This window comes from Aulonocara sp. 'chitande type north' Nkhata Bay, linkage group LG15 (assembly GCF_057382095.1).
Source record: "Aulonocara sp. 'chitande type north' Nkhata Bay isolate Kocher_YH1m ecotype deep benthic linkage group LG15, A_spYH_male_GT1.1, whole genome shotgun sequence".
NCBI classification, from domain to species: domain Eukaryota; kingdom Metazoa; phylum Chordata; class Actinopteri; order Cichliformes; family Cichlidae; genus Aulonocara; species Aulonocara sp. 'chitande type north' Nkhata Bay.
The window spans coordinates 21,878,187-21,903,993 of record NC_141358.1 but is presented as its reverse complement, the minus strand read 5'-3'; the positions used below and the strand labels follow the sequence as shown (position 1 = coordinate 21,903,993).

At 42.4% G+C, this 25,807-nt stretch overlaps 1 protein-coding gene and 1 long non-coding RNA gene across 2 annotated transcripts; one reads left to right on the top strand and one right to left on the bottom strand.

Annotated features, from left to right (window-relative positions):
• Positions 1–244: 244 nt before the first annotated feature.
• LOC147313005 (multifunctional protein CAD-like) lies at positions 245–24,792 on the bottom strand. The gene is made up of 45 exons (XM_086264949.1): positions 24,651–24,792; positions 24,380–24,556; positions 23,120–23,259; positions 22,815–22,944; positions 22,538–22,680; positions 22,079–22,220; positions 21,810–21,981; positions 20,291–20,476; positions 20,054–20,163; positions 19,711–19,853; positions 19,441–19,572; positions 16,844–17,077; positions 16,530–16,751; positions 16,249–16,437; positions 15,594–15,718; positions 14,880–15,013; positions 14,394–14,506; positions 13,634–13,798; positions 13,465–13,550; positions 13,052–13,298; positions 12,654–12,752; positions 12,227–12,451; positions 11,847–12,029; positions 11,545–11,763; positions 9,800–9,967; positions 9,519–9,701; positions 8,708–8,812; positions 8,041–8,289; positions 7,854–7,935; positions 7,395–7,561; positions 7,051–7,215; positions 6,845–6,976; positions 6,454–6,655; positions 6,172–6,362; positions 5,904–6,044; positions 5,725–5,814; positions 4,856–4,994; positions 4,119–4,312; positions 3,941–4,015; positions 3,575–3,787; positions 3,276–3,401; positions 3,034–3,189; positions 2,843–2,944; positions 2,223–2,317; positions 245–1,979 (listed from the first exon to the last, which is right to left on the bottom strand). Exons 2-45 carry the CDS (start codon positions 24,468–24,470, stop codon positions 1,880–1,882), a joined length of 6,705 nt encoding a protein of 2,234 aa, XP_086121075.1. The 5' UTR covers positions 24,471–24,556; positions 24,651–24,792; the 3' UTR covers positions 245–1,879.
• Positions 21,279–23,764, top strand: LOC147313006 (uncharacterized). The gene is made up of 3 exons (XR_015125122.1): positions 21,279–21,404; positions 21,536–21,618; positions 21,779–23,764. It is a non-coding gene; the product is annotated as an uncharacterized LOC147313006 (long non-coding RNA).
• Positions 24,793–25,807: the final 1,015 nt, after the last annotated feature.

The following is a 25,807-nucleotide window of genomic DNA, read 5'->3' as shown; positions in this document are numbered from 1 at the left end:
AACCTTTGTGGATCCTTGAGCTGTTAAATGAGCTTTGAAGTATTAAAATAATTTATAGTGAGAAACTTGTTCTTAATCAAGTGGCCAATTTAGACATGACCTTTGCCAGTACTGAGTCAGGATGAGCTCACAACCAATCATCCGTAACTACAACGACAAGATCCAAACAAGACATTAAATTATGTTACTAAAAATTCTGAAATAATTTGTGGGTATTAAATGAAATCAACCACAAAGAGAAACATCCTTTTTCATTATTTATTTCTCCACATGACACAGAAGTCGTTTGACACTTTACAAACATCCGTTTGGATTTTGATTTTAAAAAAAGTTTGTCAACAGTGTAAGAAATTACTGATAGTTACAGAGATTACCCCAAAACCATCAAAGACTGTGCTCTGAGGATATTTGTGCGTTTCCACTTGCAGTTAATGCAACACATTTGAAGAAAGGGAAACAACCATTTCATACAACCAAGGATGTCACGACTCTGAAACAGACTGAAATCATGTGACAAACATGTGCAGTAAGTCGTATCGTACCATTATACTCATGTAGAGCTGGAATGATGAAGGTTTTCCGGTAACCTAGAAATATATTAGAGACACTTAGTTTTGCTTTTGCTCATTTTAAAACAAAATATCAATCGGATTGTTTGGTGTAGTAAAAATATTATTTTCTCTGTATTTTGTTAGAAATTTTCTTTTGAAAAACCTCGAGGCGTAAACCACCATTGCTGGTTTTCAGAGGACTGTGCCAACCCAAACAAACATCTGATGAAGCTGGTCCAGTAAATTGGTCTAAACGTAAAAATGCATTCAGGATTTATCTTCTTTGACATCCTCATTGGTTCCTTTAAACATCATTAATCAGATGCAGCAGCTGCAAATTATATATATATGTAAAAGAGACATCGATAGCAGCACCCACTTCCTATTTCTTCCCTTTGCTCCTCGATTTGGCTCATCGATGCACAAACACTGATCATCTCTTAACCATTTCAAACAAGACAGATTCTGGTTCTATATGTTAATTATGTTAATGGTTTTAAGACATGTAAAAATAAAGGAATCTTGAAATACAGCAGGAAAGAAAACAAGTAAACATTTGTGTGACTGGAGAAAAAAAAAGTTCTGTGTTACAGCAGCATGTTATAAACTTTAACTCAGTATTAAATCTAGTATTTAAACCTACTTGCACCCCTCGGGGGCAGGAAATGAGAAATGTATAGATTTCAGAAAAGATACATTTTTGTTTCTCTGACAGTTTGTAGGACAAAGAAGCAGCACACTGTCACAATCAGCAGGGCTGATTGTGTGTAGAGTGAAGGGTGGACCCAAATGCAGACGGAAACAAAAGGCAAAATGCAAGGCTAACAATAAACTAAACTGGGTGAGCTAAATTAACTTAAAAACCTACAACAGGAACATGGACTTGACGCGAGGAGACTTGACGCAACTTCTTGGCTTGCAAACAAAGCAGACGATCTGACAATGACACACTGAAAACACAGGACTTAAATACACAGGAGGTGATTAGGGGAAGTGGGAACACATGGAGGAACAGCTGACTGACATGAACCTAATGACAGGACGGGGGAAGTGAAACTAAATACAATGAACAAAGAACACACGACTCCTTCAAAATAAAACAGGAAACACTGAAACTAGACATGACAACACAAGCTTAACAGACCTAACACGTGATGAACGATACAAGAACTCAAACATAGAAACCAAGGAAACAATAATTAATAACTGCCTTTCCTTAACTAAAGCTAAATAGGAATGACACAAACTAATCACATATCTAAAATGAGACAAATACAAAATGAACTCAGAGCGCTGGGTCAGAGACCCAGCCTGTGACACACACTGAGTTATCGGCCCAGTACGGTGGCCAGCAGGGCCATTCGGATGTACATGCCATTCTCCGCCTGACGGAAATATGCCGCCCTCGGGTCTGTGTCCACCTCCACGCTGAGAGAGAAATAAAGAGAAACAGATCATTAGTCCACTTAATCAACACAATAGCAAATAATGTAAGGTGGGTTTAAAATAAAATTCAGTTCAAATTTAAGTTAGTTAAAAGAAATCGTACTGAAATTAGACATTGTACACAAAACGTTACATTTCTGCAGCCCATTTAAGGGCTCAAGCAACATTTAAACAACATAGCTGGAACTGATATTGTTGTCAGACATTTGACTGAGCGCGTCTCACCTGATTTCATTGACTCTGGGCAGCGGGTGCATCACCACCATCTTCTGTTTGGCTCCAGTCATGATGTGAGGAGTGAGGACGAACTGACCAAAACACTGAGAGAAACAACAGAGTCACAGTTAAAGATCAAAAATACTCCGGGATCATCCATTCACATGAGACCTGAGCTGATTGGTTCTGTCTGCACCTATGAATGCTTAGCTAAAGGGTTCCACTTCCATATTTCCCCACACGCTTACATCTGTAGAGGGGTGAGGGAACGCCTTCTTTCTCGCATATCTTCTTGTTTTCTTAAGACAATTCTATTTAATAGTTTTGCCTCTAGAAATATTTCATTTGGAAAGAACTTTGTGACGAATAACTGAACAAATCAGCTGCTTTCCACTAAAGATGAACTCCAAATGCAGGCAAACTCCAGCTTCACCAGATGGAGTCAGTGGAGTTTGCAGTGCAGAATAGTGGATTAGGGAAAATGTCACCATGAGACCAACTGAACGATATCAAAAACGATTACCGGGCCAGCATGAGGCAGGAAGCACCAGGCCTAACTACAGATGCGCTGTGAGTATATGCAAGTATCTGTGTCACAAAATAAAACCCGTCGGTGAAATGAAACTTACGGCTTTGTACTCCTCCTCAGATGCAAACCTCTCCTTCTGGATCCTCGTCATGTAGAGGACGTCGGTGTCAGGCAGAGCCTCCTCGATGCTGTCAAACTCCTCCTGCAAACAAACATGTTTTTTAAATTAGCAGTTTTTAGTACATATTTGTGAAAACTCCTCTTTGCTGTGTAACCATGTTTAGTCCTCACCTGTTTGATGCCCTTTGAGGCCACGTAGCTGACGATCTCTGCTGGCATGTGGAGGTTTTTGGGAGCCACGTAACGCAGAGTGATGCGGTACTGGGTCAGCAGTTTGGCGAGGGAATGAACCGTTCGGCCATGTTTCAGATCTCCAACCATCGTTATCTGACAGACGCCACAGTTTTAACATGTTTTCATGTAAAGTTTTATTCTGGCTGAAGATTAAATTAAAAAGGAATCATGTCGCTCACCGTCATGCCGTTGACCGTTCCCAGCTCCTCTCTGATGGTGAAGACGTCCAACAGGGCCTGAGTGGGATGTTCCCCGACACCGTCGCCAGCATTGATCAGCGGCTTACGGCACTGACGGGACGCGCTCTGAGAAGGAGGAGTCACGTGCATAAGATATTAAAAACTCATCTTCAAACTAAACAAGCATCAAAAAACACACAACAGGGTGCTGCTGCAGTTACTTTTATGACCAATTAGTGTTTATTTTCTTTTACGTAAAGAAAACTTTTAATAAAAAAAAGTATCCATCTAAAATCCACCTCTACAGCTCCAGGTGTTGGGTGACGCAGCACGAGGACGTCAGCGTAGCCACTCATGATCTGGACAGAGTCCGCCAGCGATTCTCCCTTCAGCGAGGAGGAAGTGGCCTCGCTGGAATGGACGACGGAGCCGCCCAAACGCTGCATGGCCGCTGCGAAGGAACTGCTGGTGCGAGTGCTGACCTCATAGAATATGGAGGCCATTACTTTACCCTGAACAGGAAGGCATGAGGAATGAGGGATTACTTTAAGGTACCTCATCATTCTATAACTTTGGTCATGTTTGATACGAACATCCACCATTGTAACAGCACATAACTGAAATTAGTGAATAGTGCAGTAACATGAGGCACGTTTAGGAGATACCTTGAGTATTTCCAGGCTTCGTTCCTTCTGAACCATCAAACGTAAAGTGTGAGCAACATTGAACAGGTGTGAGATCTGAAACAAACGAAGGACACAAAAATAAGCTTTTGTTCAGACCCGAGATCTTGTTTTAAACCTGTCAGCATTCCCAGAGTGTGTTTCATCTTCTTCGGCGTACCTGCTCCTTGCTGAACTGTCTGACAGACAAGATGTGCTGTCCCACCAGTGGGTGAAGCAGAGGAGACATCTGCAGGTGTGACACCTGACCAGGAGGCACCTGTCCTGACCCAGACTGTGGGGACAGCAGCCTGGACAGTGGGGGAGGATGGCTGTACCCGTCAACAGCAGCGGCTGGTGGGAGCATGACCATCTCTGTGGGGATAAGAGTCGCAGTGTATCAATGACTGGAACACAGCAAAGGTGTTTCACTGAGAATCAGCAGGAGAACATCAAACAACTTTAATTAAACTTGTTTTTATACGGCAATGAACAGTTTTGACATACTTGATTAATGGACATACCAGCTGAACATGTGAAATGATATGATAACATCTGCTTCATTTTTTAACCCCTCTTTCAACTTATTGATACCTTTTGCCTAAAGAAGGCTTTAAAAATCCCCTGTTAAGGCCAGTGTGGCGAGAATAAGGCACGGCGGGACCACGGAGTATCATTCGGCGCCATCTTTATTTACATCTCACCACAACCCACCCAAACCCCTGAGTCCCCGTGTTTTTAACTAGGTGGGCGTGATTAAGGATGCCGTGCAGGTGCGTCCGCCCTCCCTGTACGGCACCGCAGACCACGCCCCACCACAGCCAGGCAGGCTGATAATACACTGGTAGAAACATTGGGAGAAACCCTCGAGGTAAAACAAAAAACTGCTGTTCCAAAGCATTCTGGGAGCTGTAATACCTGGTGGCAGGCCGGGATCAGAGGCACGGTGGATGCGGGGCGGCAGCAGGTAGCGGCTTTCTCCACCAATGCGTCGTGGGCTCGCAGCTCGAGTCCGCACTCCATCCCGGGGTGGAGTTGGACGCCGACGCTCAGGAGTCTGATGGAGCAGAATTAATGTAAACAAAACACATGAAGTAATCCCCACATAGAGGAGTTCAAGAAACACTCAAAACAGTTCTAAGTACAGGCTTTAAATGTTTTTGTTTGTAATTAAACTCTGTTAGCTGTACGTTCACCAAATTCTGTGAACTTTTTAGATGTCATCTACGCTCATAAGAAAGAAGACCGGGGATATAAGCACCGGAAAAGAGCTTCCTCCAAACGGTGGTGTCTAAGACCTCTTTCTTAGAAATAAAGTGAGGAGCTGCTTTTCCTCCACATTTCAAAAGGAACAAGTTGATACCTGCTGTTTGCCTCCTACCAGACATTTCAGGCATGGAAGAAACACCAACTTTAATCACTGATCTGAACCTCTCGATTTTGCTTGCTGTGTCTTTTACAGCATTTTAAACTAATTACATCTAAGAAGTTCTTTTATTCTATTTGTTGAATGAAATTCTAGTGTTTTCTTTCAGTTACGTTTACTTAGCATCAACTAGCCGATATCTGCTGCTGTGTGCACGTTCTTCATGGCTATGGCTGCTAAAGAAGTGTGTTAGTGTTGGCAGATAACTTCACTCTCTTCTTAAATCTGGTCAATTTTGGCTCCAAAAATAATCATGGCGGTGGCCAAAACACCAATGTGATGTAATATTATTGTAGAGTCTTTATCTTACAACAGAAAGCATGGAAGGCAGCTGCATTATTACCGCATTCACTTTTATTACCATTGGAGTTTCTTTGACAGGTTCTGGAGGATGGGTGGAAGAAGTGGGCCAAGCCTTCACATCCTCACCGTAACCTGGAGGCACGAGCACCTGAAGGAGACAGGACACGTACTTTATTAGATCAACTACATTTATTCTCTTTGTTTTCTTGTTCAAAAGCAAAACGCACGAATGCTGACCTGGCCGTCGATGTAGGCCACCTCTCCTCGCAGGACCACGCGGCGGACTTTACCTTTCACCTTCATACCTTCGAAAGGAGTCCACTTAGACTTAGTGAACTGCATGGCCTGAGGAATAACCCACTCCTGCTCCAGGTCCACCTGAAAGACACGTAATTGATAAATAATTAGGAACATATTTCATCAGAGTACGGATAGGCTGCTAATTACTGTATCAAAATAATGTCTCCTTAAAATGAATTCCCTTTAATTGTGTTTGTCTGTGTACCTCCACGTAGGTGTTTTCCTGAACGGGCAGGTTGAAGATCCTGCGTGGATTGTCATAAAGACGTCTGGTAATATCATCCAGAGTCAGACGTCCATCACTGACGGCGGTGAGCAGCAGAGGCAGCATTGTTTCCAGACCGGGGTAACCAGGAGGAGGACGCTCACTGTTCTTCTCGTCTACAGAGTGAGGAGCTAGCAAAACAAAACAAAAACCGTACAGTTCAGGAAGGTCGAAGACAAGTCTGTCTGCATGATTGGTGACAGAAAATGAATGCTCTCTGACCGTGGTCTGTAGCAAAGCAGTCGATAATGTCCAGATTTTCCCAGAGTGTCTCCATGTCCTCGCGTGTTCCCAGCATGGGTCGAACCTGCGCTCGACCGTCGCCGATCTGCGCCACATTATCCTCACACAGGAAGAGGTGGTGAGGGGCGACCTCGCATGTGACCTGGATGCCCTTCTGCTTTGCAGCTCGGATTACCAGGATCTGAAAACCATTAAGTAGTATTAAAACTGTAGGAAAGAATCCAAAAAATTAAGATAAGATGCACTTTAACAGCCGAAGCAATCGATAATAAAACAGACTAAAAGTAAAATACCTCAATAATCCACTAAAATAGTTTAAAGTAAAGTAAAAGTTGCATAAAATTAACAACAATAAGAAACAGCTCTTTACCTCCTCTTTCTTGGCCACGTGACAGATGTGGACTGGCCGCTGGTACAGCTGGGCCACCATGAGGATCGCCGCCACCGTCTGCTTCTCAGCGTGAGCCACGATGGGCATCTGCTTGGGCCATTTCTCAAAGTGCTTTAAACAGATCCACATGGTTAGGGCTGAAGCATCTCTAATGGCCTTCCAGCAACACTTAAAATCCAGCCTACCTCCATCCACAGGGAGACGTTGTCCATCTTGAGGGTGGAGTATGTGTCATTCAGGTACATCTTCAGACCGGCGGTCTGGCTGGCGATGGGCGGCAGGACAGCAGCGTTGTCCGTGGCAGCGCCCACATACAGGGCGTAGTCGCAGCGGCTGCCTGCTTTGGCTAACTGGTGACACAATATAACAGGAGTCAATGTCCTATCGCTTCAAATTTTACTGAAAACTGAAGTACTCATTTCTAATCTTGTCCTTTCTGGTCACTGCCAACAAAAATCTTAACATTTCTGCATTAACAGGATCAGCCAACAGATTAAAAAGCGAATACAATTTAAAAACGTGGGTTTACCTTCTGCACCAGAGCCAGATTATTAGCATCAGTGATGGCGGGGGAAGTGTTGGGCATCGCACACACCAGGGTCACTCCTCCTGCCAGAGCAGCTGCTGTGCCTGAGGAGAAGTCCTCCTTATGGGTGGCGCCAGGCTCCCGTAGGTGAACGTGGACATCGATCAGACCTGTGATTCAATCAAAAACCAAAATACTTCACCCGGTATCTTTGTACTAGTTTGTCTACATAGCTCGACTTCAAATATTTAGAAAAAAACAGTACTATGTGAAAAAGAATTAAAATGAGAAGCTGAACTATTAGTGCAAGTAATTAGTAAAGCTTTTAGTAGGATGAAGTATTTACTGTTTAAAGAACCTCAGTTTTTGAACAACTTTGCTTTAAAGACTCAAGAATTCCTGTTTCAGAAACAAACATCTAACATTACATTAGTGTTGTTGTTGCCGTTTACGACCACTCACCGGGCAGACGGACGAGTGTCTGGGATGCCATGCTGTCAACATGAGTTTTCACTGGTGGAGTCCTTCCAATCTGACGAAGAGCCTGCAAACGAGTCACCCTTTATTAATCATGTTCCCATAGAACCACACCACACAAACATCCTAACAAAACAAAAAACAAACAACAAGAAAAAAACAGATCGCGTACCTGAACAAAGAGCTTGGTGCACTTGATATCGATGATGAGCGGGACAGAGTAGTCGATAGCCATACGCCTGGTCCTGTAGCCTTTGGTGACAAAGGAGGAGAGCCTTCGACCGCCGCTGTTCCTCATGGAGAGGTTAATGACAAGGTCGAAGTGGTTCTCCTCCAGGTAGTTCATGATGCTGCGCTGCTTCTCTTTGGTGGCACATTCATCGCTGTCGTACTCCTCAAACGGCCAATCGATTGCAGTCACCTGTACAAGGAGACAAAACAAACTTAAAGTTTCTATCCTGATTTCATCCTGTCATAGATTAATACTTAAAATATAGTGTTATTAAAGTACTTAAGTGAATGCCACAATTATGAACAATGACATTTCTAAATACATTTCTGCTGTTTTTCAAAAGCTCTAGCAAAATAAAACATTTTTTACAGCTACATTGTATCCATGTATAAGTGCTGCTCATCTGGAATCTTTGGTTTAATGTGCAATTCAAGAGGAATGATAAAGATGTAAAGGGTTACCAGGATTAAAGCATTTAAAAACAAATACACACAAACACGACCATATTCATGAGTCACTCACAGATGTGCCACTGCAAAATAAGTCGATTTTGATTTAAATAAAGTTTGTTACTCCAAAAAAACGAAGCCTGTGTTAAAAGAATTACCTTGACTCCATGCTCTGTGTAGAAGTCAGCCGTGCCCATGCTGGCATACAGGTCATATCCCAAAGACTCCAGGGCCTGCACGGTGGGCAGCAGCTCACTCTTGTTCTGCAAACACAAGTCAATGCAAATAGTTTGGATAAACAATAAAATCATAACATCAGTGCTGAAAGCTGGAAAAATCTATTTCGTTTACTATGCTTCACACAACCGGAACACTCTGCAGCTGCTCCTTAAAATCAGATCACTCTTAAACTTCTTAAATCTATTGTGGTAGACAGACAGTTTCAGTTTCAGCTCATCTTATCTGACATCGATGGCCTTTTCATACAGTTCCATTTGCTGTTTTTTTAACCCAGCATTCATATCTTTAGACTTCCCTGAACCACGGTCGCCCCTTATAGTTTTTATATATTCAGGCAAACAGATCATAATATTTCAACGCCGCAGAAAAATAAATGTGGTCCGATGATTTTTATTCCATTTGTGTTGCTGAGATAGTTTTGATCGAGTTTAACTACATCTGGTCTCATGGTGATAATATTTACAGTTATCAGCTGTTGGTGGAATCATCAACAGCTGCTGCAAAAACAAATAATCAAGGTTTGTTGCTTTTCTCGTTAGAAAAGTAGCAGATGCATAAAATCTGTTGTTTATTCCCATGTGACTGACCAGCCACAAAAACATCTGCACCTTTAATGTGCCACTAAAATGCATCATTCGTACTTCCAGCTGCATCACTTGTGAGCTGAACTCACTGTTCACATCTGGATCCCTATCTGTTGTGTTTTTGTCAGTCGAAACCTTTAAGTACCTTATAGCTGCCGATGGAGAGCAGGATGTTCTTCTTGGGGATCTTGAAGCCTGTGGAGAGCATGGCTTTGAGGTAAGCCTCGTACCGGTTCTCCCCAAAACAAGCTACTTCTCCAGTGCTGGTCATCTCCACCCCGAGCACCACATCAGCTCCGGCCAGCCGAGAGAAAGAAAACTGAGGGACCTGGAGGACATTGAAGCAATCCGTGATGCTCAGTCAGATGAGAAGACAAAAGTGATTTAACATGAAGGGAAATTTATGATTGCTTTCACACTGCTTACCTTGACTCCCACAATCCCTTTCCCTTTCATCAGGCCCACTGGCTCCACGTCCTCCCCCATAATGTACTGGGTAGCCAGAGCCACCAAGTCCACTCCCAGCGTCTTGGACACAAAGGGGAAGGAGCGAGAAACTCGGACGTTGCACTCGATCACTTTGAGCTGGTCATCCTGAGAGAAAAAACACAGCGGTGAATGAATGCTCTGACCAGTGTTGATAGAAGACATAACTGTCCTTTGCATTATTGACACAGCTTAATTTTCACAACTTAATGAGGACTTTCAGGGTCTGTACTTTACAATGTAAACACCTTAAAGTAACGGACAAACAATGCCATCTGTGGTGGCTGTAAACGGGAAGAAACATATCTGTCGCTTGTTTTCCCAAATCTACAGCAAAAGCATCACATTTACTTTTATTTTTCATGGAGGTAACTTGTTAGTTTGCTTGCTCTGCATGAAGATGACATAACTCTTATATGAACGACTGGCACCAAGCTCAGCTTCTCTCAAAAACTAACACTGCATTAATCTTTGCTTTCCTGGTGTCCTTGGTACTCGCTCTAACGCAGCGGTCCCCAACCCCCGGGCCTCGGACCGGTACGCGAGTCGTTTGGTACCGGGCCGCGAGAGTTGAGGCTCAGGTGTGAAATGTATAGTTTTCAGGGTTTTTAATCAGTTTTCAGCGTTATTTTGTTATCGTTTTTATCGTTAACTCTGTTTTCCTGGATCTTTTCATGTGTGTTATGAATAAATCTTTTTTTGGTACCGGTACTAGTTTTATTTTGTTGTATTTATCCGCGACACCTTAAAGGCCGGTCCGTGAAAATATTGTCGGTCATATTGCGTGGCGCAAAAAAGGTTGGGGACCGCTGCTCTGACGCATAGTTTTTGTTTTTTTAAATGACCCCAGCTGCCTTTTAAAAGCTTCAGGAGCACAACAATGAGGTCACCTGAAAAAAAAAATCCATGTAGCACTTGTATATTTCTGTTACACCAGAAAATAACCCCCAAACATTTCTAGGTTTTTATTAAGTACACGCAATATTTTCACTCTCACATTTTACTCTGTACTGGAAGACTTGTTCATTTTCAAGATTCATTCATCCATCCATTTTCTTCCACTTTATCCGGAGCCGGGTCGCGGGGGCAGCAGCCCAAGCAGAGAAGCCCAGACCTCTCTCCCCAGCCACCTCCTCCAGCTTATCCGGGGGAACACCAAGGCGTTCCCAGGCCAGCCGAGAGATATAATCTCTCCAGCGTGTCCTGGGTCTGCCCGGAAAACCTCGCCCAGGAGGTATCCAGGGGGCATCCTTGTCAGTTGCCCGAACCACCTCATCTGGCTCCTTTCGATGTGGAGGAGCAGCAGCTCTTCAAGATTCTCTCAAATAATTTTTCACCATATAAACTAAGGTTTTTTTATTTAGGCGTCATAGTTCTGAAGAGAGATATGTGTTTTTTAATAGGTGGACATTTCTGCCAGCAGGTTGGGGATTAAAAAGGTCGATCATGCTTGGCTAATTTGAGCAACTGTGCCAACTTTACAAAACTATACGTTTTTATACCACAACTCCCCGTTCAGCCTTAAATGCCAGAAGAAGAAGACTAGTCTCCCTAAATCTGACTCTGTTTATTACCGGAATCTGGAAAATACTGTAAGAAAGCTACATAAAGTATCAGCATTGAGTAACAATTTAAATTCACGTCCTCAGCAACAGCATTTAACAGTATTTCCATGTACTTCTTACCTTTGCAATTAACTGCAGGTTAAACGGCCCGGTGACTTGCAGCTCCCGACCGATGGCGTGAACGATCTGCATGATCCTCTCTATGGTTTTCTGATTGAGGTCCTGAGGCGGTGTCACCAAGGTGGCGTCACCAGAGTGAACTCCAGCGTTCTCCACGTGTTCAGAAATCGCAATGCCCATCACTACACCGTCACATGCGACAGCGTCCACGTCTATCTCCTGCGAAATTTATAAACAGTACAGCCTCAACTCAACTTGATAATAATCAATAATTCTGCTGTAATTATCGGGTCTTTAACTACCTTAGCCTCCTGAATGAATTTAGAGATGACCACAGGGTGTTCCTTGGACACTGCTACAGCGTTACTCAGGTATTTCTCGAGGTCGCTGTCACTGTAGGCGACGTTCATGGCCGCTCCGCTCAGAACATACGAGGGGCGAACGAGGCAGGGATAACCGACCGTCTCGCAAAACTTCACAGCAGACTAGAGCAAAGAAGAAACGTAAACGTCATCGAACGCTGGCTTTGCAACTATTTTTCTTAGTGTTGTATGTACAATAGTAAATAACAGTAAATATAATTTACTAGCATATTAAGGCAACATTTGAGGGTTAAACATCTTTAACTTTACAGACCGAGACATCGGTGACATAAAACGAGCTCATCGTCAGTCTGCTGTACCTCAGTGTCTGAGAGCTCCTTCCACTGCGGCTGGCTGATGCCGATGGTGTCCAGCATTCGGGAGAACTTGAACCGGTTCTCAGCGCTGTCGATGAACTCGGGCGAAGTCCCCAAGATGTGGCACTGCTGGCGGTGCAACGACATGGCAATGTTGTTGGGAAGCTGGCCTCCCATAGACAGGATCACTCCCTCTGGGTTTTCCCTTTCATAGATGTCCATCACCACCTGAAAGATGCATAGAAATACTCATCTCTAACCACGAAACACTGCAGATTAATACGTGTACAAGGAAGTTAATAACAGTGTTAGAAAGTTTGAGGGGATGACTTGCAACAAAGAGCCCAGAGGCTACTTTCACCCAAAATGTGAGACTTGAATCAAGTCACATTCACCACAATCACACTTTCCCGTATCAGCTAAAACTTACCTCAAAGGAGATCTCATCGAAGTAGAGGCGGTCGCACATGTCGTAGTCTGTGCTGACTGTCTCGGGGTTGTAGTTCACCATGATGGTCTTATAGCCCATCTGCAAATGGTTTGATGCTTATTTCGTAACATTTGGATTACTGGCTCTGGGGTGTAATAATACGTGTAATAATCAACACAATAAATGACAAAAAAAGATCTAAATTTGTATGTTTTTTCATAAATAAGTAAATTAATCCTCTCAAGCTAAAAAAAAAAAATAGTTTAGTAAAGGAAATAAAGAGATGAACTGAACATGGAGGCGGTTCTTCCTGCTCCCTGGATTCAATTTCAGTGAGGTAAAAGACTAACTCAGTCATAAAGAGAGCATCCGGTATTAAAGTCTCACGTAGGCCTTACCTTCCTGAGCTCGGTGATGCACCCAACAGCGCACCAATCAAACTCCACGCTGCTGCCGATGCGGTACACGCCCGAGCCGATCACCATGACGTGCTGATCGTTGAAGCTCAGGTCGTCCTCTGTGCCGTGGTAGGTCAGGTACAGGTAGTTTGTGTAAGCCGGCCATTCAGCCGCCACTGTGTCAATCTGCTTCACCACTGGCAGGATGGACCAATCGTGACGCAGCTTTCTGACGGCCAGCTCTGTGCTGTTAGAGGGAAACGTGGATTCAGTGATAGAGGACAAACCAAGGAAGTTTGGATTCTTTAATAGCACTTTATCTAAAATAACATTTCATGCTGATGATACCCTAATCACAGAGAAAGTTACCATTAAGTTAAAATAAGACAGTGATTATTTCCTTTCCTACCCACCTCTGTACAGCCAGTGCTATCTGCTTGTCTGAGAAGCCCAGCTGCTTGGCCTTAAGCATCACCTCTGGAGGCATGGAGCTCTCATCCTGGACGGAAGGAAATTAATCCAGCATCTTAATCCATTTCGAACAGCTCTTAGTTTTTTCACGTTATGTCTTATCGGCCTTACCTGATTGTAGGTCTCCAGCAGCAGCTCGTGGTCGGCGATGTTTTTCATCTTGTGCAGGAACCAGCGGTCGATTTTGGTCAGCTCATACAGCTTTTCCACAGTGTAGCCAGCTTTGAATGCTGCCGCCAGCACAAAGATACGCTTATCTGTAGGAGTCTGCAACTCCTGGTAAGCAGAGGGAGCACAACATACTAACTGTGAAGTAAAGTGCTGCTAGTTATTTGCCAGCCATGAGCATCAGCACAGACATTTGGGCTTATTTTCTCAAAATAAATAAATAAAAATAAATCAGCCACACACATAGTAGCAGAACATGATTAACAGCATGCAATGAAACATTCCTCAAAAAACCCAGAAGCAGGAAGCATTACAGTAGTAGATCGCTCAGGGGAGATCTGGCACCATCTACTGGTCCCGTTAAGACAGAACAATACAGTTTTGACCTTTTAAAATGTCCTTATCACAATCATTTATAGGGTCACCATCCTAATAGAGGCGTAGTAAAACAGATCAACATGCTTTAATGTGCAGCACCATCACTCATCCTTAAAAGTCGATGGCATTGCATAGCAAAAGCACTAATGTTGTGTTCTGACCAAATATGAAGCAAATCATTGCATGTTTGGCTGAAAATGGTTAAAAATCTTTCAACCTGGGATAAAGTATTTGCTGACACTGTGCACTGAACAGGTCGTGCAGCAGCAAGGCATTTTTTAACCAGTACAACCATTTAACCTGGACTTCAGCTATGGGAGGTTACCTTTTCAGAGACAGGCTTGATGGTGTGGTCAAAGCCAACACAGTTCTCATCCACCATCCTCAGAGCTTTCTGGAAGGCTTCCTCAAAGCTACGACCAATAGCCATCACCTCCCCTGTCGAGGAAAAGGTTCAAGCACTGAGCACAATATCCATAATAAGCACCTGACTTACTGGCTTCTCTGCCCGCACTGGTAAAGGTTAACTTTATAATCAAACTGTGAAATAAAGCAGTAGAGTAAAACTTTAATGCCCTCATGGAGAAATCTGCTGTGATAGCAGTGCAGAAAAAATGAATAAATAAGAATAAAAAAAAGAAAGAAAAAACATAGTAGGTGCAAAAAATGACCATGTGAATTTATTGTTAGCTTTACTGAGACCAAACTAAGTATTTTTAAAATGCTCTGGAATACTAACAGTACTAAATCTACTACCTATTTACAATTTGTTACAACATATTTTTGTTCCAAGCTCGCTTTTGCCTCTTACCAACACTCTTCATGGAGCTGCCTATCTTGGTGGAAACCCTGAGGAACTTGCTGAGATCCCAGCGAGGCACCTTCACCACACAGTAATCCAAACTCGGCTCAAAGTTTGCCGTCGTTGAGTTTGTCACTGAGTTTCTGGACAAAAATACAGACGCAGTGCAAATATTTTTCATTGGTGAATCGCTTAATTTAAAGGCGCTTTACAGTTAAGACATTTATGCCAAAAAATAAAAAAACTACAATGCTTATGCTGCAACTGCTCAAAGCAGCTTTGTCAAAACAATAACTTCAAATTAACCAAACTGCCAGCTGTGCAGGTGATGAATATCATCTTGTTTCCAAATTTCTTTGCTGATGAAAAATTGTGAGCACGTTTATACTAAAAAAATGATTGAATTTCAATGATCAGATGTCTTTAAGTGTAATGATTGACTAGCTACATGTTTCCTGGGTCTGTGTGACACTGTGGGGTCCACATGCAGTGAAGGCAGCGAGTCTGTGCTGCCTTACTTTACAGGCATCTATGCATCACAATTATTTTTTGGTCGTTTAATATACAAAAATTGATTTTAAGCTTGAATACTTTAAACCCCACTTTTAAAAAATGTTCAGTTTGGCAGAATACTGGAACGTCTTTGTTGGATGTCATCATTCTGTAAAAGCAGCGATGCCCCTGTTAGTTCATTATCCGCCGTTCTTAAGCTGAGAGACGTACTTGAGCTGTGGCAGCGGGATCCCCAGACCAAGTTTAGCTGCTACGTAGGCCAAAGGATAACCAGTCGCTTTACTGGCCAGAGCAGAGCTCCGTGACAGGCGGGCATTCACCTCAATGATGTAGTACTGCAACACATTATACATAGAAGATACAATTCAATCACAGACATTACGGGAATTAGACCAGGAGCAGGAATACCAGCTCCCCATGCACACAAGACCTGTTTAAAGGCCTGTTCTGATACATAAAGCCTATTCATACAAATCTATTCCTGGTTTGTATGAAATGAACTTGGTCACATTGATACCTAAAACAATTTTCTTTTAAAACTTATTGAACTAGGATTTACATAGCAAAGACTTTTTACAACCTTGTTATGGAGCCAAAACAGTAAATGTAAGCCGTTGACATACCTGGCTGTTACATTATCTGCAGATCCAGCCGCACACTCTGTACATCCTATAGCCATATAAACTGTATATACTTCAAGTCATGTTACCACCCATGCTTATTTCAATATACCTACACTTTCTGTACTATTCATTACAGCATGTCACTGGCTTTAAAATAAGGAAATGCAAAACAGATCCACTTTATAGGTGAACACAGTCCTATTTGTGCTTTTCATCACCCAGGTCTTCACATATATGCTTACCTGTTCAGATTCGGGGTTAAGAGCGTACTGGATGTTACACTCTCCCACGATGCCGAGATGTCTGATGACTTTAATGGCCGTGTTTCTCAGCATGTTGTACTCGCGGTCATTAAGCGTCTGACTGGGAGCCACTACAATGGATTCCCCAGTGTGGATACCCAGTGGGTCGATGTTCTCCATATTACACACCTAAACAAGAGGAAACAACAGCCACTTTAAATCGCCCTCAGTTTTTTTTTAGTGAGTATAAACCGTTTGTTCTCTGGTCTCCTTTTACTCACAGTCACACAGTTGTCATAGGCGTCCCGGACCACCTCGTACTCGATCTCCTTCCAGCCTTTCAGGGATTTATCCACCAGCACCTGAGAGGTGTGAGCGAATGCTGCCGTTACCAGAGAGGTCAGCTCCTCTCTGTTGTTGGCAAAACCGGAGCCGAGGCCTCCGAGAGCGAACGCTGAACGAACCAAGACGGGGTAGCCAAGACGCTCAGCAGCTGCCACCGCCTACAGCAGAGTTAATCAGATAAATTTAGACTTCCCTGGGGCAAAAAAACAATCCAGAAGCTATTAATTTATAAGCGAACACGTCTCCTCACCTGTTCCACCGACAGAGCTGCTTCACTGGGAGCTACATGCTCATTGATCTCTTCCATTTTCTCCACAAAGATTTTCCTGTCTTCGGTCATCTCAATGGAGGAAACAGGAGTTCCCAGAACCTGCACTTTATATTTCTCCAGAACGCCCAGCTTGGTCAGCTCTACACCGCAGTTCAGAGCAGTCTGACCTCCAAAAGTCAGCAGGACGCCGTCCGGGCGCTCATTTTTTATCACCTGTAACAACAAGATGTAATGACACGAAGCACTCACAACACATGAAAATGAGACAAACAGCTCTGTGGATTTCACACTGGGAATTTCATCCCGTCCAAGACATTTGGAAGTCTGCAACTGAACTAAAAGCAGCTTAAGTGATCTTTGATTTTTTACTGTAAAAGCCTTTTAGCCTCTTCGTTTCCACTCTATACTGCCGTATGATGGATGCAGGTAGAAAGCTGAGCGGGGATTTTTATATCTTTGAGCCAGCACATTTTTACAGAAACGTATTATGAACACTGAAATTTAAAAAGAAAAATAATAACATAAACTACATTAAATAAACCTGGGCAAAGACGGTAAAAATCTGAGGGAATATTTGTCCTCAAACTTGTTTCTTTTCATTATCATTATTAATCCGCACTCTTATTTTTCCTCTTACTAATTACTGGCTGTTGTCTCTATATTGCATCTATATAAAAACCAGAGTGGAGCAACGAGCTCTCTTTAGTCCACCAGCACCACCCTTTATCTTACATGATGACTTCCATGGAGCCGCGGATTTAAGGGCTGCAACACAAAGCTCATGTTTTGCCTTTGCTTTTAAACACTTGTGCTGCATTCAAGTGTTCAACCAAAGAAAGTGATGGACCACGTAAAAGTATCTTATCCACAGTAAAGAAATAAAAATAAAGGTTGTCCTAGAACTAGAGATGGCACGATACCACTTTTTTATGTCCGATACCGATACCGATATCATAAATTTGGATATCTGCCGATACCGATATGAATCCGATATAGTGTGTTTTAATCAATAAAACTGTTTTTTAAAAAATATCTTGCTGCATTTTGTATAAGTTCATACTCAAGTTTAAAACAACAACTACACTAAAGCTATTCTGTTATACCTATATGCAAAAAAAAAATATTTATAGTTCAGCAATACTGATCAATCTAATAAACTTAAACCTACACCATCCTCCCTATTCTGGTATTTTAAAGAGTACTTAGCGTAAATATTAAGCAACCTAACTAATAGGGTTCCAACTCCCAGCAACAACAAAAATAAATAAATAAAAAATAGGGAGCCACCCCTCACGCTCCACCTCATGATGCTTAATCAACGTAATCAACCTTAATTTGATGCAGTGTGAAAAAAAAATGCACAGAAATCAATTATTTTTCAAGAAATATTAAATAGATTCAACATCTTTCTTCAACAAAATTGCAGACTGTACAGATGGTACCTTCCCAAAGGAAAAAGTACTATAGCTTACTAGGGTATATATATTAGACTTAATAGTTACTATATACAGTAATGGACTTCTATTCATTTTACATCAAATTAAAAATTTCGGTGTAAGATTCGGATAATTATTTATTAAAAGCTCGACATTTTAAATGAGAATAAGAAAGAAAAGTATGTCTTTGTGCCCCCTTTTCCCTGTTCATGCCCTATCGGCCCCCCTGGCTAAACTTTGCTAGATCCGCCCCTGCACAGTTACCAGCGTCAGCTACGTAGAAAAAGATCCTCGAGTAGAAAGTAATAATAAATAAATTCTAACAACAGCTGATCAAGCTTAAACGTGCTGCTGTTGTTTAGCCGCTGGTTTCCTCTTTCTGGTGCAAAGTGGGCCAAAAACAAACCAGAGAGATGGACTCGCGACAGAAAAGCCGATCAGCTGATCATTAAGCAGTTTCATGATTGAAGTAGCAGCAAGAAGAGGCAGTCGCTCCATATATCGCTTGTTAAGCTTAACGCAGGAATGCTTTACAAACATTCAGAGATGGACTTACACACTTGCTTTACTTCTCTCGGGGATAACTTTGTCGGAGATGAAATGCCGGGTTGCTAGCGAAGCTCCAAATGCTATCCAGACCACCGACAGGTCCCGCATGCCACAGCCGCTCTATCACGTGATGCATACTGCTCCGACATGCTAACGTTCTGAGGTGAGTTACGGCGTGTTGCAAGTTTTGTGAGGTGCTTTCGTGATATTTAATGGATCGGATTACATTTTTTATTTTTCTCCGATATCCGATCCAGTAATTTAGGTCAGTATCGGACCGATACCGATACCTAATATCGGATCGGTCCATCTCTACCTAGAACCCACTGTCCCAATTCCTACAATACAGACACAAAAGAAGACTGAACTACCTTCAACAGTCACCAAAGCTACAAACACACCTGTACAGAACTGCTCTGTGGGCTGTGATTATGTGAGACCCCTCAGTCTTTTAGACAAACACAATCTGGGGTCAATACTGACTGATCCGAAAAAACAAACAAACAAAAAACAGTTGACCTACAAATTTCACTGTGTCCACAGTTTCTCTTCTTTCATCAGTCACAGAGTTGCAACAGAGAGAATCCATACCTGAGTGACGTACTCTGCTGTAATCGGCAGAAAGTAGACTTTGTCAGCCAGATCTTTGGAGGTCTGGACAGTGGCAATGTTGGGATTGATCAACACAGTCTGGATATTCTCTTCCTTCAGAGCCTTAATAGCCTGGAAAACAGAGCAGAGTAACATCAGGAGGCACAGAAAAAAGTCCTCTGCGTTCAAGTGTTCTTCTTTAAATCCTGAATTAACCCTCCGCTTTACACACAGCCCAAAATAAGACCAAATAGCTCCTGTTTCACAGACCTGCGAGCCGGAGTAATCAAACTCTCCAGCTTGGCCGATGGACAGTCCACCTGAGCCTAGGATGAGGACTTTTTTGGATCTGACATGCCCTTCAGCCTTTGGGGAACCAGTGAAAGTGAGGTGGTCCATCAGACGCTGCTTCACTGGAAAAATATCACACAAATTGCTACTTATTAGTTGTTACACAAGCCAGACTTACAAGGGTTTCTCTTCTTCACAGGCATAGTTACATTACTACTATTAAATACCAATTACTACTGAAAACTACAAAAGTACTTTAGACATAAATTAATATGCACCACAACATTTAAGATGATAAAAAATGAAAGTTAAATTGGAATACCAGATTTTCCAGTGTTGCCCTCTTTATGGTCTTTCACCGTTTCAATGAAGACATCAAACAGGCCGACCAGATCTGTAGGACCAGCCATGTGCTCTGGGTGGAACTGAACACTGGATGAAAGGGACCACAAATGATTTAATTGGGTTTTTTCCGGCCAGTACAGAGGCACTTAAGGCACCAGAACCAGTCACTTCTGGAGTGAATCACCACTGGACTCCATCTTTCACAGACTGTTACCTGAACAGAGGCTTTGTGTTGTGTACGATGCCCTCGTTGGTGTGGTCGTTAGCATTTGTGAAGAGCACGTCCCAGTCTTTGGGCAAAGTGTCAGGGTCGACAGCGAAGCCGTGATTCTGACTGGTGATGAAGCAGCGCTCTGTCCCATTATGGATGCACGGTTGGTTGTGTCCACGGTTACCGTACCTGAGAAACAAGAGGAAATAACACACTAATTAAAAGATGGATAAAAGACATTTCCCACGGTTAACAAAATCTATAATTATACATTTAGCTTAACCAAGGTGCCCTCTAATGAGGCATTATTATAGCAGAAGCTTTAATTAACTTGGCCTTTAGATTGTTCATCCAGGTACAGACAAAGCACATTTTAGGACGACTTGTTTGACACTTGTAGTCTTTCAGAAAGAATCTCCACAAACAACCTGTAATCTGTCTGATGGGATGCCAGCCACATTCCAGCAGGACACATGCTGCCCACTCCGACCTTCAGACTCAGCCTGATAAAGCTGCCATCGGCAAAGTCTCCCATAATAGATATGGCTACAGAATTTGGCAGACGTGTTTATTCAGCCTTTTTCATAACAACGACGCTCAATCCAACCCTCTAGTGATCATAAGGGAGACGCCAGAGTGCTGAGAACAGCAAAAATCTGCATTTCACAAAGAAAGTGAGAGCGTGAAAACCTGTGTATCTAGAGAGAGTAGAGGGTGCCCTCAGTCACCCGAGGGCTCAGCAAAAGACAGACGTCAGTGAACGCATCACTACAGATTCACTCAACTTTTTACAGCTCAACCTTTAAAAGGTGCGTTCAGGCTGGCTAATGTGTGTTGCGTAATCTTAGTTTGAAGGCAATATTAATACTTGCTTGAGTCATGCAATGACTGGAATGTCAGCGACAGGAACACAATGATCCTGCCAGGAAGGCTTGCAAAATATGAGGACGTCCTATTTCACAACTTTAAGACAAGTCCACATCTACACTAGAACATACAGTGAGTTCTTCATTCACATGTGCTCACCCTTTCCACCAAAGGTCATGAAATTCAGCTTCTGACCAGCTGTTCTCACAACAGTGCAGCTGTGGGGCCGGAGTAAAAAGATGGAGCAAAGGTAACTTAAACAAATTTAAATAAAATGTTTTCACACCATCCACCTTCACAAAAATTTCACTCTGGATCTTTTTTTGTTGTTGCTCATGAAGGATATTTTTTTCTTGTGCTTTTAAATCACTTGCTGTTTAGTCCAGCTCCAGCTAACAACACCAGAGCAAGCACTGGCTAACAAGCCTGCGGAAGGGTTTCGAATTTATTACAAAGAGAAAGAGGTGTGTTAAATTGAAGAAATTAGTAATCATGTTAAGTTTACAGGACTGAAAATAATTGAATACATTTTTCTTATAATGGAGCACCATTACTTTTTGATAGTAAACGTTGGTAAAAGTTTAAAATCACTTAAGAATCAAAGTTTAACAATTTATCTTTCAGGTTACGGAGGTGTTGAGTTTGAGGTACTCACTTCATCTTGTAGGTCTTGGCTCCAATGACCAGAGAGAGCAGCTGGTGTCCGAGACAGATGCCAAAAACTGGCTTTGGTTGGTCCACAGAGATCACCTTCCTCACGTTGTTGATGGTGGCCTGACAGAGCTGGGGATCCCCGGGACCATTACTGACGAACAAACCATCAAAATCTGGAAAAAGATGAGAAACAATTATTTATGTAACCACTGATAAAAGTGGTACGAGTTCCCCTGAAGAAAAATCCCCGACATAGCGCGTGTTCCTGACCGGCGGTGTCCAGCGGGTGGTCCCAGGGTACGACAGTAACACGGGCTCCTCTCTGAGCCAGGCAGCGGATCTGGTTGTACTTGATGCCACAGTCCACCACTGTGATACGAAAGCTGCCGCTATGATTGAACACTTTTGGCTCCTGGAGACAACCAAACAGAGAAACATCTAAATATCTGACAGGCACAAAACAAGCAGCAAGCTACCTGCTAAACAATATGTTTTGAGACAACTACAGACAAAAGCTTTTTATTTAGTTTAAAACCTCTTACTTGAGCTGAAGTGTGAGCGCTAAACTTTTCCTATGTTTTAGAGCTTTAAAAAAAACCTTCACAAAATTAGATCCACAGATCAAATCTCCAAGTTTCTAGTTTATCAGTAACATAAATAACGCCCTCCATTAGCACTCGAGAGCTGGCAGAGCTTCGATGGGACTGTAACAAAACTCCTGGTGGTTACCTTCATGGAGACCTCTCGGACCAGGTTCCTCTTGTCGGGATTATCGAAGGGAATACTTTCCTCAGGAGTCCCGTCCACTATCAGCTTCCCCAACATGGTCCCCTTCTCTCGGATCTTTTTGGTCAAGCAGCGGGTGTCAACACCTGAAGAAAATGGAAACAGTTTGTAGCATTAAATTGAAAAGCTTGCATCTGATTATTTTATGCATTAATATATATTACAGATGCTGAGCAGTTTTCCAATTAAATTACGCCCATTTTTATTCTGGGTTTCTGACCTTGTAATCCAGGAATGCCTTGCTCTTTGAGCCACTGGTCCAGTGACTTGGCTGAACTCCAGTGACTGGGACTTTCAGACAGTTCTCCAATAATCAAAGCAGCAGCGTGGATCTTGTATGACTCAAACCACTGAACAAGACAACAACAGATGAGACAGTGTGTTTTATCAGAGTTAAGACTTCTTTCATTCAGATAAAACCGTCCCACAGAAGAAAAGAAGAAAAATCCTGACTCGCTTTTCCACTTTAAATATGTTAATAAGTTTGCAAATTAATTTTCACCTGGAGTTTAAATAACCGCTTACCTTGCTCAGCCCGAACTCTCCCTCTTCATCCATTGGCACACCATAGTTGCCAACCAGAGGGTAAGTGAGGGTCAGCAGCTGGCAGCGGTAGGATGGATCAGTAAGAGCCTCGGGGTATCCCACCATCCCCGTCTGAAACACTAAACACACAAAACATTCTTGAGTACATCATATCAACTACAAGAGCTTAAATCTGCCAGACAGTTAATAATAATTAGGTTTTTTCTTTAGAGTCAGAGAATATTAGCAAACTGAGTTCTTTTCTTTTTAATGCACACTGATGCACTTTCAATAACAATGAAACTCTTATGGTTTAGGACTTGGATGACTTTTTATCTCATAATTATGATTCTCTCATATTTAGTACAATTATATCTTTGTATCTCAAGTGTTGTATCTCATGAGACGATATCCAATTTTTTTCTTGTAGTTCATAATAAACAGTCTCATTATTAAGACATCCCATATTAACTGATATTAAAATTATTTCAGTCGTTGCTGTTGGAAAATACAGATAAATGTGGAGTCTCTTGTAGTCTGAGTGATCACTCAGACTAGAAAGTGCATTAATTACCAGTATTTCCCATTTGATTAAATGAACTCATGCGGCATCTTTAACTGTCTACATATGATGACTGTTTATTGAGAACGAAATGTGTTTTTCGATCTCTATAGTCGATTATTTTATTGTGTTCTACCTACTTGTGTTTCTGTAATAAACGTTTGAAGGGATTATAACACCTGGCTGGAATACAATCGCATTCCACCCGGGTATACGTCCTCCATCCAGCATACGCTTACATTTTTATTTATCATTTTAACGTTGCGTGACTCATCTCTGCAGTCACGCATACTGAATGTCAAAATCTGACCTGATCCAAAATCACTATTATCTTATCTTTAATTCGGCATGCTTATTACGACACAGCAAGCAGTTTCCTAGTCACATCTGCCTGCCAAAATACACACAGGTGGGCGCTGAAGGTAGAGGTGGGCGCATGGCTGTGATGGCGTCACTAAATTCCACTCTTTTTCAATGGAGTTTGGCACTGGGGGGGGAAACGTTAGGAGGATTTGGCGCTTTACAACTCTGAACCATGAGCGTCTTGGAACAAAGGGGCAAACCACACCACACATCCAGATTACACAATGTACCAAAGCAAATGTTTAACCCATGCTGAGTTATATTATACACAGGTGGATTATGCACAATAATAAACTGAGAGTCTGAGGTAAATTAAAACAGTATAAAACACGTACCAACTTCTCCGGATACCGACACGCTTGCACCAAATTGGCGGCCTTTGAACGTCGTCCCGTCCTCCAGGATCAGGGTTGCCATATTTGCCATTTTTTTGTAGTGATTACAGCTGAAACTAACTGCAGATACCGATAACTGAAGGATTTGTGACGAGTCCCAGTTTCCACGTGAACGTTCTGCCGCGCGGAAGCAAGAGATGTAGATGAGACTGAGTCACAAAATACTTCAAAAAACACCAATAAACATGAGATCTGGTGGCCAAAAACAAACCTTTGAATGTTGAAACGAATCCAATTTCAATCCGGGAGAAGCAAAACAAAGGAAATATGTTTAGGTTGACAGTTTAGAGTTTGTTCGGACGGGACGATGAAACCAATGTGTTCCACACGCGCCGCCAGCAGCGTGGAAGTCGGGCAGCAGGCCGCGACGGTAAGTTTGACGAACTGAGGCTTCACGTTTCCGCTAGGGATTTTCAACATAAAATACAAGCGTTACAACGAGATTCGGAAATTTTTTATGGTTCAAAAGCAGATGTCATGAGTCCAGCTGAAGCCAGATGTGTCTACAGAAAAAGTTTTTTTAAAATCATATTTGGTATTAAAATAAATAAATAAAAAATGTAGAAATAGACTTTTCCATAGGAATATAAAAGCAAATTTTAGCTAAATAGCTAAATGTCAGGTTAGGAAAATTACATTAAAATAACATCTTGATGCATTCTCAATCATCCAGGAAAGTAAATCTTCAAAAGTTGATTCTGTTCATCTGGACGTAGCGTTTTGTGGGAGAAACGTTTCGTCACTCATCCAAGTGACTTCTTCAGTCTCAGCTGACTGCAGGTTTCCCCAAATCTTATAAACAGTAAATTTGTATAATGACTGAAACAGTCACAGAAGCGTTGGAGGTAGTCCGTAAGAGATTACAGGATGACCCCAACCTCAGCAACAGGACCACTCTCAGCAACGACCAAGTGTGTTTGCTTTTGGAGCTGTGTCTTCATTCCACCTACTTCACATACAAGGGTCAGTTCTACAGGCAGAAACACAGGTGTGCCATGGGCTCCCCAGTTTCACCCATCATTGCTAATTTGTACATGGAAGAAGTGGAAAAGAGGGCTTTGCTATCCTACCCTGGAACACCACCAAGCCATTGGTTCAGATATGTGGATGACACCTGGGTGAAAATCAAATCTCAGGACGTACTACATTTCATGGATCACATTAACTCGGTGGACCGACACATCAAATTCACCAGGGAGGATATGAAAAGGGGCAGGTTAGCCTTCTTAGACTGTGAGATTTCCATCAGGAATGGGGGACATCTAAAAGCTGACGTGTACCGTAAACCTACACATACGGATCAGTATCTAAGGTTTGCCTCTCATCATCCACTGGAGCACAAACTGGGTGTCATTAGGACGCTACAAC